General features: G+C 42.2%; 1 protein-coding gene across 1 annotated transcript in view; it reads right to left on the bottom strand.

The window, feature by feature from the left end:
* Positions 1-14499, bottom strand: part of SHOC1 (shortage in chiasmata 1) — a 447382-nt gene that overhangs the window by 143545 nt on the left and 289338 nt on the right. Inside the window, exon 23 of the mRNA XM_073612299.1 lies at positions 4341-4452. Coding sequence (XP_073468400.1) covers positions 4341-4452 — 112 coding nt within the window. The remainder of the gene's footprint in view (positions 1-4340; positions 4453-14499) is intronic.

Below are 14499 nucleotides of genomic sequence, written 5' to 3'. Positions count from 1 at the left end.
TGGCAGCTCTGTGTCCCATTATGTACGAGAAAGAAAATTTTATTTTTTCTTCATACTTACCTATAAAATCAATTTCTTTGAGTACATCATGGGACACAGAGGCCCCTCCCCTCTCTTTTTGGGAGTTCTTTGCTTGCTACAAAACTGGAGTACTTCCTGTTTGTGAGGGGTTATATAGGGGATCACTTCCTGTTTTTGGTTATTCTACCAGTGTCCATTTACCTTTAGGTGGCGCATAACCTAGGTAGTAATGTATATGGCTGCTCTGTGTCCCGTGATGTACTCAAAAAAATGTATTTTACAGGTAAGTATGAAGAAAAAAATCACATTTTTAAAATATTTTCCTAAGACTCTCTTTAGGCATTTAGTAAATTAATTATAGATTTACAATACACAGCGGTCTTCAGTATATTAATGCCAAAAATATGTCGGAGTTGATGACACACTAGATGCAAACAGAGCAAACCACTAATATTAACTTTGATAAATAACCCTTTCACGCCTAAGCCTATTTCTGACATTTGGTGTTTACAAGTTAAAATCCTTTTTTTTTGCTAGAAAATTACTTAGAACCCCCAAACTTTATATATATATATTTTTTATCAGAGAATTTAGAGAATAAAATGGCGATTGTTGCAATATTTTATGCCACACGGTATTTGGGAAAAGGGACACTTTCATGAATTAAAAAAAAAAAAGAAACAGTAAAGTTAGCCCAATTTTTTTGTATAATGTGAAAGATGATGTTACGCCGAGTAAATAGATACCAAACATGTCACGCTTTATAATATCACGCACTCGTGGAATGGCGACAAACTACGGTACCTAAAAATCTCCATAGGCGACGCTTCAAAATTTTTTTACGGTTACCAGGTTAGAGTTACAGAGGAGGTCTAGTGCTAGAATTATTGCTCTCACTCTAATGATTGTGGCGATACCTCACATGTGTGATTTGAACACCATTTACATATGCGGGCGCAACTTCCATATACGTTTTCTTTGCTGCACGAGCTCACGGGGACGGGGATGCTTTAAAAAAAAAAAATGTTCTTATTTATTTTATTTATTTTTAGATTATTAAATTGTGCTTTTTAAAAAAAATATGACCACTTTTATTGCTGTCACAAGGAATGTAAATGTGACAGTAATAGGTGGTGACAGGTACTCTTTATGAAGGGATCGGGGGTCTTTGCACTTCAAAGTATTCAGATCACTGAAAATGGTGATTCCAAATACTGTATATTTTTTAAAATCCGGCACCATTTGCAGCCCAGTAAACAGGAAGTGACGTTGTGACGTCGCTTCAGTGTTTACATTCAGGAGACTGGAACTAAGCCGTTTCCAGCTTTGTGCCACTCTGTCTCCAGCCGCCGGAAGTGGCGGATCGTGGATCGGGTCTCCCTGTGGGACGGACGGCCCAGTCAGAGCGGCAGGGGGGGATGTCCCCTTCCGCTCGACCGGGATAACAATCGAGCGGCTTTTAGCCGCATCGGTTGTTATACCTGGAAAGCCAATTGCCCGCTCTAAAAAATGGTACCAGGATGATGCCTGCAGCTGCGGGCATCATCCCAGTATAACCCCCGAAAGCTAAGGCCGCATATCTGCGTACGCTCGGTGCAAAGGGGATAAATTCCAATATGCAACATTTATCCTTAAAGTGCACCTGTGACCATGAAAAGCAAAACAAGCTAAAGGCAGAATTGAGTACAGTATAAAATAAGCTCACTGTCCATGCCCTTTTCCCATTTTCAAAGCAAAATAGTACCAAAGTCTACAAACAGCAACTCACCTTCCCTGTGCAGTCAATTGCTGTGTAGTGAGTGGTCCACATATCCACTGCTAGTAGCAGTTGTTTCCTGAAACTATCATAGGTGATTACTGTCCATTGTGGTACTATCTTGCTTTGAAAAGGGCACACACCATTGGTTTACCCAACTGTCTGCTCTAACCTGCTTTAAGTTTGTGATCAGAGGTGCATTTTAAGACCTGAAATTACTTTGGCTACCAACAATGACAAAGATGTCTTACATACATTTCACACAAGACTAAGCTTCCTAAGAGCCCATTCACACAGGGGCAACACAACTTCCAGCGCGACTATGGGAGGCAACTTGGACACGACTTGAGTATGAATCACAGCGCGACTTGAGGCAACTTACAACACAACTAGAAGTCGCCTCCAGGACAGGGAACTTTACAAGTGGCCAATCAGAGCTTATCAGCTGTGTGTGAGAAGGAGGGGGCTGGCTGTTTAGTGGAGTAAATTACTTTCTGTTTCCTTTCTGCTTCCTGTAAAGTTGCCTCAGTATGAACAGTGATCAGACTTGGAGGCAACTTCCATTGAAATCAATGGGTACAAGTCGCCTTCTAGTCGGATTGAAGTAGTACAGGAACCTTTTCTGAAGTCGGAGCGACTGCAGTAGTGTGCATTAAGACGGATCCATTCACTTACATTGATTTTTTCATGTTGCACGACTTGAGGCGACTAGGGGCGACTTGAGGTCGGATCCAAAGTTGCCCCTGTGTGAATGGAGCCTAAATCTTTTTATTACCATTTTACCCATATAATTCACTTGATGTTTTCTTTGGAGTTTTTTCATATTTTATTGTAGTACATTTATGTGGGTTGCTGTACCTAGAGTATGTTGATATACTCTCACATGCCAATTGCTGTTACAGAAGATGAAATAAGTATCGAGGCATTGTCACTATTACCCGAATCTTTCAAATGATTATTATTTACAGGAGGATTGTACACAAAACTGATGGCCGGAAACTGTGCTACCATTCCAAAGAAAACAATTCAAATGACTAATACAATTACATTGGAGACAAATATTACATTCCAGTAGGCTATAAGGCATACTGTAATATGGATGGAAAAAAACAGTAATTACAGTATTGCATGGAAAGTAGAAATGCTGTCATTCAGCCAGATGCACATTTTTTAGCTATCCTAACAGTTTGAAATTTAATTTTTCTGTAAACATATATCGAAGAACATTTCAATATATACGCTGATATTATGTTCGGTTTCCATACCCTTCAGTGGCCAGCTGAGAATGCACTAAAAATTCCTTACAACAGCTTGAGACTAAAGTGCAGTCATTAACCAGGTCTGTTACATTCAGCAGTATTCAAACACCACACTTTGGGCTCATGGCAAAGACATTTGTCAAGGTATCTGATATGCACATAGTGGTTTCAGGTCAGGAAAAGGATGACAGCCCATGAGCTTGCACTTACAGTAACAAGTCAGCCAGGGCAGCTTCCATGTTGCTAGCCTGTCACTTTTTCTTGAAATCTACTTCCAGGCTAAATTTTATTTCTTGAAATAATCCCACAGGCAGTGGGACTATTCAGTTTGGAGCTGTCCTCCGCAGTACCTCTTTTTTGACACAAAGGGTTGATTTACTAAAGGCAAATCGGCTGTTCACTTTGCAAGGGAAGCTGTACTTTGCAAGGGTATTTTCCTCAGAGCTTAGTGAATGAGGTGAACAGCAAAAGGGCCCTACTGCTTCACGTGACTGGCTTTGCGACATCAAAAAGGGCAAATGTTAAAAAATAGAAAGCAACAAAATACAGCCATTAAGAGCGTGAAGAGGGTGAGGCAATTTGCAGGGGCAGGACGGACCCTGGAGTTAAGCTGATAGACAGACCCTTCCTTCTGCAATATAATCTTTCTACTCCTTCTACATTCTACATCAGGGGTCTTCAAACTGTGGCCCTCACAGGAACTACATTTCCCATCATGCCTAGTCATGTCCGTGAGTGTCAGAGTTTTACAATGCCTCATGGGATGTGTAGTTCCGCAACAGCTGGAGGGCCGTAGTTTGGAAATCCCTGTTCTACATGATATGAAGTAAAATATAAAACACCAAGAAAACGGAGTCTCCATTTTAGAAATAGTAGCAAATCTATGGATCTGGGAACAAATATCTCTGTAGGGAATTAGAGGATTATAAGAAGCTTGCGTGTGATTCAGCCCATCGGCTATTACTAATAAAGCAGTTTTAGGTGGGCTGTCCTTTTAAATATATTATATGAAGGGTTTTTAAAAACTTTGTACACTTTTTATATTTTCGTTGGAAACGATGAGGGTGGAAGTTTTGCTGATGGCATTAAAAAGTTGGTACGGCACTGGCAAAAGTGCATCACAAAGAAAGGTAACTATGTAGAAATGTGATGTAATTTGTTTTTGAAATTCTTAATAAAAAAAAAAAAAAAAAGAGTTGAAAAAAAAGGTGTGAAAACTTTTTGAAGAACCCTTGTAATTTACTATAAATCAGAATGGCTTTAATACTGAAATATGATCTCTGCCCTAACAATAAACAATATACCTGCAATATGATGACAGTGGACTCATCTACAGTGATCACAGCACAGTGGCTAGTCTTTCCAAATAGCTGCAGAGAAGGGCTGCACTCTCTTTCAATAAATGTCATATTATACCTGCAACAAATTAAATCAAGCTAATGAAATAACAAGAGCAGAAGTCCGCTGATTAATTTGTTTAAACTAACAGCACACAGGAGCTAAATGACAAATTCTATATGGAGCTAGACGTGCAGAATGAAAACATTTTTTAGTTTAGTTTTGGATGGATTTGTTAAGTTAAACATTTGGTTTAGTTACATTTGTTATGTTAGAATGATTCATTTTTGTAATTTGTTTAGTTTTTTTCGTTCTCGATTCAAATTTTTTGTCTGTATTCGAATTGAATTTGTATCAAAATCGATTAGAATATTTGAAGATTAGTTAGGTACTACTTGTTCATAGACTGGTTAAATATTTGAGATTTTATCAGTTAAAAGTACGTTTTCCCAACATGAAAGCCTCCATTATGGACCCAATAGAATATGTTAACATGAATTTATGGCAAGTTATCATCATTAAAATTAATAAAAATTGTTGAACTAAATGAGTATCAACATGTGCTGGACCCCAAACACCTTGACGCTAATCATGAAATACCACTAAATACTTTTATTGGAAATTTTGGCAACAACTTTATGCATTGTATAAAAATTGAATTACTATTACTAACATGAAACTCACATGATCGAAGATACTATCTTTTTGTTTACCTTAAGACCCACATGCATAACAATTCAGTTGAGTATAGTCATTACAAGCATGTTATGCCTTCATTTGTGCACACCATCCACTTCCACCAGAATAGGGTTGGGGGAAACAAGGAGCATGAAAATGAGTATACTATACATATAGAATGCCATGTATGAAGGTCAAATGAGTTAAATACTGGTAATGGTTTGGATATGTACTGTACAATAGATTCCTATTTTATATTTGGTACAATTTATGCAAAGTAGATCAGTTCCACTGCATTTAAAGGCAGCTCTCCTTCTCATTATTGAGTAATGTAACCTATGAAAATAAAGGTAGCAGTTTTATTAGGCAAGTTAGTGCAAGAGCTAAGATGAGCACACAAAGTGCAGTAATAGTAACTGTCACCTGGTTTGTAGAGCCTGGTTATGCAGAGGAAGGCCTCTCTTGCACCTCTGACTCGGAGCCCCTGGTAGTGTATACAGGTAGCGCAGGAGTGCAGAGTCACATGAGTGCCGGTTAAGCATGCTTGTTGGGTTGCTGATCCAGTAGTTCGCCAGATGGCAGTGGGTCTCCGTGGCCAGGAATAGGCTGGTGCTTAGCCGAAGAGCAGGTCCCAAAGGTAGCTCTGGAGGGACTGGAACTTAAGCAGAGTCAGACAAGCCAGGTCATACACAAAATGATCAGATCAAGTACAGATGCGGAGGCAGGAGAATGGTCAACGGACAAGCCGGGGTCGATGCAGGTGGAAAACAGGAATAGTCAGAAACAAGCTGGGTCAATACTTCAAGAGCAGATACAGGTAACAGGAAACAGGATGAAACAGGATACTCACAGAACACTGTGGACGAGACAGCACTGATCTTGGGTGCTGATCCAGCTTAAATAGCCCATTTGCCGCCCTTATCTGTCACGACATGTGCTGCATGCATGCGTATATGCGTACGCATGGCCTGCATTTCTGTGCATGCGCATATGCATTTGCACACGCTAACGCTCCTCTTCTTCCAGGCATTCGGGGAACAGGGATTCTTCTGCGGCTATTATTCTGTCTTCTGACAGAGCCTTCCTGACATTGTCCCCTCCCAATGGGCAGCCTCCAGCCTCCAACTGGGCCATCTTCTCTGGGTGGGCCTGGTTGAACGCTTGGATACTGTAAGTCTTCTGGGGTGGATGTTGTTTTCAGGTTATCAAGAATTTTCCTCAGGACCGTACCCTTTCCACTTGATTAGGTACTGGGTCTGATTCCTCCTTTTTCTGCAATCCAGAATCGCCTCAACCTCATACTCCTCTTCCCCATCCACCAATATTGGCTCGGGTGGGCCTGTATTCCGCTCAGGAAAAGGATCAGGAATGGCAGGTTTTAGTAGGGTCACATGAAAAATTTGGTGGATTTTAAAGGAGGCTAATAATTCCAATTCACAAGCCACATCATTGATCTTCCTTTTCACTGGGAATGGCCCCACAAACTTTGGCCCCAGTCTCCTTGATGGACAACACAATTTCAGGTTAGTTGTGGATAGCCATACCTGATCACCGGATTCCAGAATTAATTTCCCAGGTCTTTTCCTGTCAAAAGCTCTTTTATTGTATTCCTGTGCCTTGGTGATTGCCTCCTGCAACATTTTGTTGTTAGATTCCAAGAAGGTTACTGTTTCTACCACAGCTGGAACGGAGCATTCAGAAATTGTATTTGGTAGAAATAAAGGATGAAAGCCGTAGTTGGGGAAAAAAAAAGGAGATTGCTTGGTGGCGGAGTGTTTGGAATTGTTGTATGCAAATTTGGCTAGTGGAAGTAATGATACCCAGTCATTCTGAGAAAAAGAAGAAAAACATCATAAGTATTGCTCCAGGGTCTGGTTGGTCCTTTCTGTTTGACCATTAGTTTGGGGGTGGTAGGCTGAAGAGAAGGATAATTTGATTTTTAGGGTCCCTGAGAGAGATTTACAAAATCTTGAGGTAAATTGCACCCCCCGGTCAGATATAATGTTAGCTGGGATCCCATGCAGCCTATTTCCTTGATGAAAATCTGTGCTGTTTCCAGAGCAGATGGTGTGCCTTTCATGGGTAGAAAGTGTGGCATTTTTGACAGCCGATCAACTGCTACACATAGATGGCCATACAGCCTTCTGATGGGGGAAGTTCCACAATTAAATCCATTGAAATCATCTTCCATGGCCTGTCTGGGATTGGTAGTGGTTTAAGCAAACCCCATGCTTTGGTCCTGTTGCTTTTATTTTGGATACATGTGGTACATGCCTCCACATATTTTCTGCAGTCTTTCTCCAGATGGGGCCACTAAAATGTACGTAAAACTAACTCAGTTGTTTTACTGGCTCCAAAGTGTCCTGCTAATGCATGGTCGTGGCACAAGCTCAGAACAAAAACGCGTATTTCTTCTGGTACAAAATTTTTATCTTGGTGCCATACCAGTCCATCCTTCATTTGTAAGGATGTTTCGGGAGGTGAGAGAACTCCCACAGAGGCTTGTTTGATTTGAGAGATTAAATCTTCTTGCAACAGGAAGAAGTTTCCAGAGGACAGAATGGTGTCAGGGAGCTCAGATTCCTCAGGCTCACCAAACATGCGGGAAAAAGCATCAGGTTTAGTATTTTTTGACCCGGCCCTGTATGTTATGTGGAAAGAAAACCTTGAAAAGAACAATGCCCACCTGGCTTGACGTGGCCTCAAACGTTTTGCTGTCCTCAAGTATTCAAGGTTCCTATGGTCAGTGAAAATTAGTATTGGGTGAGCTGCCCCTTCCAGGAGATATCTCCACTCTTCTAGTGCTGCCTTTATTGCAAGAAGTTCACGATCTCCCACATCATAATTCTTCTCCGCCGGTGAAAGTTTACGAGAGAAGAACGCAACTGGGTGTAGACGGGCCTTGCCCCCTGGAGTTGCGATAGCACTGCACCTACTGCAGATTCTGATGCATCAACCTCCAACACATATGGTAGAGCTGGGTCAGGGTGCCTTGGAATAGATGCAGAAGTGAACAACTCTTTTAAGGTTTCGAAAGCTGACTGGGCTTCGGGAGTCCAGGAAAACCGGTCGCTGTGCTTGGTAAGTTGGGTGATGGGAGAAATGATGGCGGAGAATCCCTTGATGAACTTCCGAAGTTTGCGAATCCTACAAAACGCTGTATTCCTCTTTTATCCGTGGGAGCTGGCCAATCCAAAATGACAGTGACTTTTTGGTGAAATCCATCTTTATGCCCTCTGTAGAGATTATTAATCCCAGGAACTGGATGCTCTGACGCTCAAACTCACATTTTTCCAGCTGAAGGGGAAAAATCAGAATATCGTCCAAGTAGACGATAACAAAAAGGTCCAAAAAATCTCGGAAAATGTAATTGACAAAATGCTGGAATGTAGCAGGGGCGTTGCACAGGCCAAAGGCCATCACCAGGTATTCGAAATGCCCAAATCTAGTACGGAATGCTGTCTTCCATTCATCCCCGGCCCGTATGCAGACCAGATTATATGCCCCTCAGAGGTCTAGCTTTGTGAAGACCGTTGCTGACCTAAGCCTTTGGAACAATTCAGGTACCAGGGGTAGGGGGTACCGGTTCTTGACTGTGACCTTATTGAGCTCACGGCAGTTGACACAGGATTGAAGAGAATGGTCCTTTTTCTCCACAAAGAAAATGCCTGCCACAGCTGGAGAGGTAGATGGATGAATTAACCCCTTCTTCAAACTCTTATCAATGTAGTCTTGAGACTGTGAGTTCTAGTTCAGATAAGGAAAAGATTCATCCAAAGGGCACCTCGGCCCCCGGGAGTAACTCAATTGGGCAATCATAAGACCTATGAGGAGGAAGAGTCTCTGCCCCTTTCTTACTAAAAACGTCCAGAAAATCCTGATATGTTGCGGAACAGATGCGCCTGCTTCAGGGTCAAAGTCCATACATAGCAAGGATGGTGTGGGACATGATGATTCCGGTAGGCAATTTTGATGGCAGAAGGGTGAATGAAACTGGATCTCCTGTGTAACCCAATTGATGTGCAGGTTGTGCGCCTGCAGCCAAGGCATGCCTAGTATAATGGGGAACAAGGGTGAGGCAATGGCATCTAGGCTTAGTAGTTCTTGGTGACTGGTAGCAATGGTGGCAGGTAATGGGGTGGTCTCTTGAGAGACTAATCCAGACTTGATGGTGGACCCATCTGCAAGATGAACTGAGAGGGGCTCAGACATGGCCTCATACCTGGTGGGTAGAGCCTGGTTATGCAGAGGAAGGCCTCTCTTGCACCTCTGATCTCGGAGCCCCTGGTAGTGTATACAGGTAGCGCAGGAGTGCAGAGTCGCATGAGTGCCGTTTGCACGTTAGCACGCACTAACGCTTCTCTCCTTCCAGGTATTCAGGGAACAGGGATTCTGCGGCTATTATTCTGTCTTCTGACAGAGCCTTCCTGACAGTAACCCTAACCCATGCCAAATAATTACATTCATTTTTCAGTAGAGATAGATTAGTGGAAGGTTATTTCAAAACTTAAATTTGTATATAATAACTGGTTCTTGCCATATGCAGATATGTTCCCAAAAACAGAATGTTTTTTAGTAATTATACAAAAACTCTGTATTCCGAACGATCGTCAAGATTTTAATATAGTGTGTACAAACATTTCAGACAATTCAGACCTTCCAAAAGAAAATTACTGAAGGAGCAAACTGCACAATTTTTCTTGTTACTAAACAGAACTTATAATTTTCATGTAATGTGTACTGGTTTCATACAATAAAACATCACATGATAAATATTGCACACATTTGCCAAAAAAATGTAAAAATTACAACCCAGAAAAACATGTATTCATTTGTAACCACAAAGTAAATATCATAGCTATAATAATAATAATGTATACATATATGTATATGACTATATGTATGACACAATGGGGTCATTTTCGAAAGGCAAATACACTTTGCACTACAAGTGCAAACTGCACTTGAAATTGCACTGAAAGTGCACTTGGAAGTGCAGTCGCTGTAAATCTGAGGGGTAGATCTGAAATGAGGGGAAGCTCTGCTGATTTTATCATTCAATCATGTGCAAGCTAAAATGCTGTTTTTTATTGTAGTACAAAGTGGATTTTTCTTTCGTAAATAACCCCCAGTGTCCTTTTATCATTTTGATGAGCCTCGTTTCTGTTGTCCTATGGAGTAGTAAATAGATTCTACCCTATTTGACTAGCACTCTTGAAAGTAGCACCCAATATTTTTTTTGTTTGACCATCCCTGGATGGTTTTCACAGTCTAGTTTGATCCTTAAGAGTTTGCTGTACCTGTAATGGTTATGTGTACTGTATGTGTAGCAGCCATTTTGTTCAAGTCGAGCCATTACATTTTATTTGTCATTAGCTCCTCTGTTTAAACCAGAGATCCAGCAGCTCTGATTCCCCCCCCCCTCCTTCCTTCAATTTATACAATACACAAACTGTTAGATGATGCCAGGACCTTATCAATCCATTGATCAGACACACAGACCTTTCCATTACCCAATCCACAATTTTCTTTTCAATATTTCTATTGATTTTATAAAATAAAGTACAAAAGCATATGGCCAAATATTGATGTAGGTGTAAGAAGAATAATATTGCACTTAGTGCAGCCCTCAAAAATTCCACTCGCCTGCTCGCATTTTGCAAGTGGTCTGCGAGTGCACGTAGTTCTGCGTGTGCACGTAGTTCTACAAGTGGTCTGCAAGTGCACGCAGTTCTGCGAGTGGCCCGCGAGTGCACGTAGTTCTGTGAGTGGTCTACGAGTGCACGTAGTTCTGCGAGTGCACGTAAGTCTGCGAGTGCACATAGTTCTGCGAGTGCACGTAGTTCTGCAAGTGGTCTGTGAGTGCACGTAGTTCTGCGAGTGGTGTGCGAGTGCACGTAGTTCTGCGAGTACCTGTGTATTGTCTTGAGTATTATGCCGCATACACACGGTCGGACTTTTTGACAACAAAGGTCCGACGGTCTTTCCGACGGACCTTCAACAGACTTTCTAACGACCAGACTTGCCTACACACAATCACACCAAACCGGGCGCTCGGGTTCGGCACATGACGGATCTGGTGGACAGATTCCTGGGAGGGGCTGGGGAAGACCCAGCTGTCATGGTGCACGTTGACACCAATGACAAAGTCAGAGGCAGATGGAGTGTCCTAAAGAACGATTTTAGGGACTAAGGAGCTAAATTGAGGAAAAGGACTTCCAAAGTAGTATTCTCAGGAATACTACCGGTACATCGAGCCACACCAGAAAGGCAGTGGGAGATTAGGGAAGTAAACAAGTGGCTGAAGAGCTGGTGTAGTAAGGAGGGGTTTGGATTCCTGGAGGATTGGGCCGACTTCTCAGTCGATAACCAGGACTATAGAAGGGATGGACTGCACCTAAATATGGAGGGTGCAGATCAGCTGGGAATGAAGATGGCCAAAAAGTTAAAGGGGTTTTTAAACTAGGTGATGGGGGAGGGTCCAGAGGTAGAGATAGTCAGCGCGGAACATATTCCAGAGGGTAGTATTGGGGGCATTAGTGGTAGGTTGACTAAAGCACATAAACCCAAGGTAAGTATAGTAGCAAGTCCTAGTTGCAATCTCGGAACACCCAATAAGAGGATAATATGCGACCGGTCTAATCTACGTGGCATGTTCACCAATGCCAGGAGCCTGGCGGACAAGATGGGTGAACTAGAGATACTGTTGTACGAGGAGGATTTGGATTTTGTGGGAATTTCAGAGACGTGGTTCAAAAGCTCTCATGATTGGCTGGCAAACATTCAAGGGTATACCATTTATCACAAGGATAGAGAGGGTAAAAAAGGGGGAGAGGTATGCCTATATATCAAGAATAATGTACAAGTGAATGTGAGAGATGACATCACTAAGGGAGCAAGGGAGAAGGTGGAATCCTTATGGGTAGAGCTCCAAAGGGATGAAGCTAAGGGGGAAATAATACTGGGAGTATGCTATAGGCCCCCTAACCTGAGAGAGGAAGGGGAGACAGATCTCCTATCACAATTTGGATTAGCAGCAAGGATGGGAAGTGTTATCATAATGGGGGGTTTTAATTATCCAGACATTGACTGGTGGGAACCGCACATTCATCTAAGGCTCGCCAGTTCCTAAATGTCTTGCAGGACAATTTTATGGGTCAGATGGTAGATGCACCAACAATAAGGGCATTAGCCAATGCATCCCATTGGGTAATAAATTTAAAAGAGCGAATAAAAGTCCTGGATGGCTTAACTCCAATGTAAAAATGCATATAAAAGCAAAGGAGAAGGCCTTCAAAAAATACAAGGTTGAGGGATCATCATCAGCATTCAGACTTTATAAAGAATGCAACAAGAAATGTAAGGGTGCAATAAGGACGGCTAAGATAGAACATGAAAGACACATAGCGGAGGAGAGCAAAAAGAATCCCAAGAAATTCTTGAAGTATGTAAACAGTAAAAAAAGGGAGGACCACAGACCATAACCAAAACTGCAGTGTTTATCCTCAGGACACATCACAGGAAGCACCTCCATGGTTAACAGAGGACAGAATTAAAATTAGACTTGAAAAACGTAACATTAATAAATCGCCGGGACCAGATGGCTTGCACCCAAGGGTACTTAGGGAACTCAGTCAAGTAATTGCCAGACCATTGTTCCTAATTTTTACTGACAGTCTACTGACTGGAATGGTACCAGCTGACTGGCGAAAAGCCAATGTAGCACCAATATTTAAAAAGGGCCCAAAATACATCCCTGGGAATTACAGACCAGTTAGCCTAACATCAATAGTATGTAAAATCTTGGAGGGGATGATAAGGGACTATATACAAGATTTTAGTAATGAGAACGGTATCATTAGCAGTAATCAGCATGGATTCATGAAGAATCGTTCTTGCCAAACCAATCTACTAACCTTCTATGAGGAGGTGAGTTGCCAGCTAGATAAAGGAAGCCCTGTAGACGTGGTGTATCTGGATTTTGCAAAAGCATTTGACACAGTTCCCCATAAACATTTACTGTACAAAATAAGGTCAGTTGGTATGGACCATAGGGTATGTACATGGATTGAAAACTGGCTACAAGGGCGAGTTCAGAGGGTGGTGATAAATGGGGAGTACTCGGAATGGTCAGGGGTGGGTAGTGGGGTCCCCCAGGTTTCTGTGCTGGGACCAATCCTATTTAATTTGTTCATAAACGACCTGGAGGAGGTAAACAGTTCAATCTCTGTAATTGCGGATGATACTAAGCTAAGCAGGGCAATAACTTCTCCGCAGGATGTGGAAACCTTGCAAAAAGATCTGAACAAATTAATGGGGTGGGCAACTACATGGCAAATAAGGTTCAATGTAGAAAAATGTAAAATAATGCATTTGGGTGGCAAAAATATGAATGCAATCTATACACTGGGGGGAGAACCTCTGGGGGAATGTAGGATGGAAAAGGACCTGGGGGTCCTAGTAGATGATAGGCTCAGCAATAGCATGCAATGCCAAGCTGCTGCTAACAAAGCAAACAGAATATTGGCATGCATTAAAAAGGGGATCAACTCCAGAGATAAAAAGATAATTCTCCCGCTCTACAAGACTCTGGTCCGGCCGCACCTAGCGTATGCTATCCAGTTCTGGGCACCAGTCCTCAGGAAGGATATACTGGAAATGGAGTGAGTACAAAGAAGGGCAACAAAGCTAATAAAGGGTCTGGAGGATATTAGTTATGAGGAGAGGTTGCGAGCACTGAACTTATTCTCTCTGGAGAAGAGACGCTTGAGAGGGAATATTCTTTCAATATACAAATACCGTACTGGTGACCCCACAATAGGAATAAAACTTTTTCACAGAAGAGTCACAGAAGGACTCCAATTCAACCCAGGCTGCTGGCGGTGCTCACCCCTACTTCCTCGCCAGCCTTCAAAATCCACTCATAGTTACATAGTAGGTGAGGTTGAAAAAAGACACAAAGTCCATCAAGTCCAACCTATGTGTGTGATTATATGTCAGTATTACATTGTATATCCCTGTATGTTGCGGTCATTCGGGTGCTTATCTGATAGTTTCTTGAAACTATCAATGCTCCCTGCTGAGACCACCGCCTGTGGAAGGGAATTTCACATCCTTGCCACTCTTATGCCGCGTACACACGGTCGGACTTTTCGTCTACAAAAGTCCAACGGACGCTGACGGACTAAAGGTGGCTGGTAATCCGATCGTGTGTGGGCTTCTCCGGACTTTCAACGGACTTTTTTAGCCTCAAATCCGACGGACTTTAGATTTGAAGCATGCTTCAAATCTTTACGTCGTAAGTACGACGGACCCCGAAGTCCGCTCGTCTGTATGCTAGTCCGACGGACAAAAAAACGACGCATGCTCATAAGCAAAAACTAAACGGAAGCACTCGGTCTAGTAAAACTAGTGTTCGTATTGTAGGTAGCACATTCATCACGCTGC

This window comes from Aquarana catesbeiana, linkage group LG01 (genome assembly GCF_042186555.1).
Source record: "Aquarana catesbeiana isolate 2022-GZ linkage group LG01, ASM4218655v1, whole genome shotgun sequence".
NCBI classification, from domain to species: domain Eukaryota; kingdom Metazoa; phylum Chordata; class Amphibia; order Anura; family Ranidae; genus Aquarana; species Aquarana catesbeiana.
Note: the sequence above shows the minus strand (reverse complement) of the source record. Positions and strands in the feature narration are given on the sequence as shown.